This window comes from Octopus bimaculoides, chromosome 17, assembly GCF_001194135.2.
Source record: "Octopus bimaculoides isolate UCB-OBI-ISO-001 chromosome 17, ASM119413v2, whole genome shotgun sequence".
Lineage (NCBI taxonomy): Eukaryota > Metazoa > Mollusca > Cephalopoda > Octopoda > Octopodidae > Octopus > Octopus bimaculoides.
The window spans coordinates 42,601,528-42,606,952 of NC_068997.1; the positions used below are offsets into that span (position 1 = coordinate 42,601,528).

Consider the following 5,425-nt stretch of genomic DNA (forward strand, 5'->3'; position numbering starts at 1 on the left):
GTGTAATAAAAATAAAAAAACAAAGATAAAAATAAATGCATCAAGCAATCTTCAACTAAGCTAAATTAAAGGAAGAATAATAATGATAAAAATGTGATAGGTAAAAAGTAAGTATTGAAGATGAACATATTAAAAAGTATAGATCTAACCCTGTAGATACTAGATATATGGTTGGTATAGACATTAATGATGGTAGTAATAATAATAATAATAATACCAAAACATGCTGATACAATACAATACCCCCCTTCTAAAAAACAATGTTCTCCCTCAAAAAAAAAAAAAATGCAGCCCATACCACCTCACCAGCACAAAGGTGCAATAAATGATGCAATAGAAAGTTTCTTGAAGCTTGCAGATGTCGAAAGATAATAGTGGTGATGACGATGGTAACGTCATGAGAGACAGGAGTTTCCGAAAAAACTCCAGTTATAACAGTGAAAATGAAGCTGGACCATTAAGAGAAGGTGTGTCGCTCGGCAGTGGTTCAGTAAGGACGCAGACTGACCACAGCTGTTATCCTAATGCAGCATCAGCAGATAATAGAGCAAGGAGGAGGAAGTGGACCAGCGAAGAAAATAGGATAGTGATGCAGTGCTACTTAGAAAGTGAACCTAAAAGAATGGACTATAGAAAACGGATGTTAACATTTTGGGTAGAGAAAGGTATGTTTAAAGTGACTGAGCAGAGATTAGTTGATTAAACTATTAGAAGAAAATGGATGACAAAATTGGAGGTAGAAGATCACAAGAGAACTAGAAAAGAAAGACCAGGCAGTAGGAAAGACAAACAACAACATAAGAGATACAGCCCAAATCAAAGAAGATTGTAAAGGAAAGAAAAATAAATAATAATAGCGCTACCAATAAGGAAGGGACAGTTGGCACCAGCGACTTAAACGACTTAAGTGAGGAAGATCAGAAGATTTTTAGATGAGCTGCAGGAGGCAATGAGTAAAGAAGTAAGAAAAAAGATTGCCAGCATTAAAAGGCACCAACAGAAGGAAACTGCTAGAGATGACTAGGAAAGTAGATTCAGTTATCAATAGGATAGATGCTAAAAATATAGGAGACACTAATTTGCTAATCAATGCAGGAGGGGTAGTAGCCATCAGAAGATTAGATATCTCACAAGGAAAGATTAAAAAAGAGCAAATGTGGAAAAGGAGAATACAAAATAAAATGATGATTTAAGACAAGATCCGAGTAGAATAGAAGCCTGGAAACTGAACAATTTAGGAAACACAAGATGTAAATCTTCACTCCGAGAAAAGATACTTAGTTAAAGAGAAAAGATTTGTGGTCCGCGATGTTTTTAATGTTTTCGGGTCTGATCTGGAGCAGTATCTCTAGGTCAATCCCGGACCAGTACTCTCTGGCAGTTCTTGTCGCCTCTATCAGTATCCGTCCCCTCCACGATTACGCATTCCAGAAGCCACCACGTATCTAGTCCTGGTGGGGTCCTATGAATGCGGACACGTACTGTACGTTTCTCCATGTGGGAGGGGTACAGAATGACTTTGTTGGTTTTGCAGGGGCGGTGGAGGTCATTGAATGTTTCATAGCGAGGGCTTCTGACACAAACAGCACCGAAATGGTGCCGTATTGTTTGCCCCTCGCTATGTACTCGATGTCATTTCTGATGCACCTCAGCACCGCCTCAATATCTACTTGGGCTATTAAAGCCACTCTTTTCGTATCTGCTGAGATGCATCTGAAAAGCGCCGTTCTTCTCTCCACTACTTCAATTGCCTCTGACAAAACAGTGAGACCGGCCCACGTTTTTTCTTGTTTTATCAATTTCCAAGAAATTGGTCGGAAATTTCCAACTGCATTCCCTTAACTTGGGTCCTTCTGGCATAGTACCGTTCTTCCGTTTGTCATCCAGACAGGTACTTGGATGTCACTACTCAGTATTTCGTCCATCTGTCTCGCAATTCTTCTGTGCAGAGCTCTCAAGTTTTGAAACCAAAAGCCCTGAACCCCCTCTGGCCAGGCGCTTTCCAGTTAGGAATTTTCCTGCACTATTCTCTAATAATCTCCTCGATTATACTTAAATCCTCCTTCTGATACTCTCCACTCTCCTCTTTGAGTGTCTTTAACCACTCTGCTTCAGTTTCGTGTTGTTTCTCCTGAGATCATATGTTTGACCAGAATTTTTTTGATTTCTTCAGCATCCAGTACGGCTTTTTTACTTTTTTCTTTCCCATCCAGTTCCTGATAGACTCGTTTCTGATTTTGTTCGAAAGTCTGTTTAATCTGTACTGCTCAATTCTCTGTTCATATCTCTTTAGTTTGTGCTTTAGCTTCCAACCTCTGCTTTAATTCCTCAATCACAACATTGATTCCCTTTCTCTTCCCCCTAAACTTCCTTTCTAGCTCAACATATTTCTTTCGCTGGACTTCATTTTTTTTTCCCGTTTCAGAATATCAATGTGTTTTCTGGTTTCGTTAATAGACTGCGTTATTCTCCTTTTCCACCATGGTTCCTTCAGGTTATGTTGACATTTACCTTTCGCTTTCAAACTAACTTCCGGGCTATAAAGATCGATATTGCATAGTATAAAGTTTTCATATTCAACCACTAGAAATTTAGCTGAGATTATAGTAGCACACAATAAACAGAGAATTAGAGAATATCTCAACTCAAAATCTATAAACAAGAGTAAAATCGGTAATGTGCATTGTGAAATTAACTCATCTGCTGCATTAAAGCAATTCTGGTGTAACTGCATTAAATGATTTTCAATTTCGTTGTTAGTTTAACTCTATGCGGTTACAATAGTTAAGGGCAACAGCCACGACGGCTTTGAACATCTCTTCCATAGGAACTACATGCTTTCTTATTTTCTGTTTCCGAATAATCTCAGAATCCGTTCTGCCAGTCCCCGGCGCTTTACATCCGTATTTTCATTATGTGCATAAAATGCGTCGTTACTTATATCAACCCATTTGGTAATGCCACTATATATGAATTCGGGGATTGCAATCTCTTCCGGTCTTTCATATCTTGACTACGATGTTTGCTGGACTATTTCGAAGCCATTGACATTTTCCATCATTAATTTTCACGTTGTAATCTTCATCCTGCTGTCGGCTTGTGATAAGAACGGAGTTGCTCCTTGATTGACTTGTATACTTTCGTATCGTCCCCATTGCGAGTGTGGCTGTTTGTATAATTGAAAGTATGTCTGGATAGAGCCACTACAAACAGCAACGGCTCCAGTGCAGTACTTCAAACGACTTCCCTCAGAATTGTCTTTTTCTTTTCAAGAACACCGTTGGCTGCTACAACCTGACTCCCACCTCTTAAAAATATCATGTAGCCTCTTTCCTAATTTTTCATCTCGAGTGAGATCGTTCAGTTTCTGACATTTCATGGTCAACTTTATTGAAGGCCTTTGCGAAGTCGAGTTATACCTCATCCACGTTTGATTGGTTGAGTAGCTGTGTGAGGTAATTTCATAACGGGCAGAAGTCGTGCTGAATATCAACAAGTCATTTTCTTCTGAGAGTGTGATTAGTCTCCAGCAGTATAACCTTTATTTAACAGCTGATGTAATTTTATGTCTGTATCATGTCCTGTGTGTTTTAGTTGTTATCTGTGCTTAATTTTTACTTCTAAGTTGATGGGAACACCACGCAATTTTTTTAATCCCCTTTAGTATGTCTATATCTTAGCTATAACCTCTACCCCTTCTCTCAACTAATAATCCTTTTGTCTTATCTATCTCCCTCTTTTTCTTTTCGGACCTCCATTTCCTCGGTTTCTCGTTCTCTTTTGCATTTCCATTCTCATTTTTGTCTGTTCAGTCACTTTTCTCTTTCCACGGTTAGATTCTAACCTTCCTGCAATGCCTTTATGTCTTCACTTTATCCTAATTCTACTATCCTTTTGATCCTGCATTTGCAACTGACCAATTCACTCTCTATCCTATCTCTTTGTTCAGGGCTTAACGTCCACCTTCATAATCTCATTTTCTCATAACATTGCACCTTGCACAGTTGTCTCCAGTTTGTTATTTTTTTTCATTCTTCTTGAAAGACTTCACTGTTAATTTTTTCGCCACCTCCTTTGTTATTTTCGTATTCGTCTAAAATATAAACAGTTAATTTTTCGTTTATTTTTGTATTCTTGTTGTCTTTAGTTTGCATTATTTCAGTCTGCCCAATTGAAAATGAGTATCAGCCAAGTGTTAGTACAGTTCAATCTTCTCCCTGATCATGACTTTCCTGCAGATGTTTGATCTGCCATAGTTTGAACGGAATTCCAAGATCATCAAACTCACTGGTTTTGGAGAGTTTGCAAAGGTTATGAGGTCTGTTCCTTCCTCCAGCACGCAAGAAATGTCTATGTCGCAGAGAGATATTATCTGGCGATAGTAAACGAATAGATTAGAATCCTGTCAAATAATTTATTACATGTCTTAAGTTCCGAGGTGCAAATATGTGCAAACTCTCAAGAATTTTCTGAGAGCAGAGACCATATGCTGGAATAACTCAGGTCATTTCATGTCAAGACGTAAGCTAATTCTCAAAGTTCCTAAATAATGTACACTTGGTTTAACGACTAAGTATGACTCAAGTACCTCTTCAAATCCATATCTTCACTTACAAGAGGGCCATATAGGATATTCTGATCTGCAGTGGTTAACTCTGTAAGATACAGCGTTAAAGTATTCTCCTGAGTTAGTTCCTACGTACCAGTAAATTCTGGTGATGGTCATAAATAACATAGGCAGGGACAGGAACTCGACTGGAGTGCGAAAGTTGAAATTTACTTAGACGTAATAATCTAGTAGCTCTGCGTCAGAAAGACATGAAAAAGTATAGAAAAAAGTGAAAAGGGAACAATGAACTTGCCGTGAGGAGTGGAATATATATATAATAATATATGTGCACGAAACCACATGGGTGTATACATATGCGCGTGTTTGCAACTTCTCAATTATATAGTTTCCTTTTTATTTTAAAGTAGGTTGTACCACATATATAATTCCCGCATTATCTCCTTATTTAGAAATTATGATTATATTTTAAGGTACTTGCAGCCCAGATGGACTGCGACAAGTTGAAGGAGATTGTACCAAAGTAGATATATGCTACAATGGTATAATGTTTCATAATCGAAACTGTGGCGATGGGAAAGCGTTTGACGAAGAATTTCAGAATTGTACGGTGGCAGCGTATGAAGTATGTGTCAATAATAGTACAACTATAGCAACAGGACCGACAACAACAACAACAACAGCAACATCAGAATCAACAGCAGCAACAGCAGCAGCAACATCAGAATCAACAGCAGCAACACCAGCAGCAACACCAGAATCAACAGCAGCAACACCAGCAGCAACACCAGAATCAACAGCAGCAACACCAACAGCAACATCAGAATCAACAGCAGCAACACCAGCAGCAACAACAGA

At 38.5% G+C, this 5,425-nt stretch overlaps 1 protein-coding gene across 1 annotated transcript in view; it reads left to right on the top strand.

Annotated features, from left to right (window-relative positions):
* The first annotated feature begins 358 nt into the window (after positions 1 to 358).
* LOC106878487 (chitin-binding domain protein cbd-1-like) overlaps positions 359 to 5,425 on the top strand; it is a 46,367-nt gene continuing 41,300 nt past the window's right edge. The window contains exons 1-3 of the mRNA XM_052973901.1: positions 359 to 490; positions 4,148 to 4,194; positions 5,051 to 5,192. Coding sequence (XP_052829861.1) covers positions 359 to 490; positions 4,148 to 4,194; positions 5,051 to 5,192 — 321 coding nt within the window. The remainder of the gene's footprint in view (positions 491 to 4,147; positions 4,195 to 5,050; positions 5,193 to 5,425) is intronic.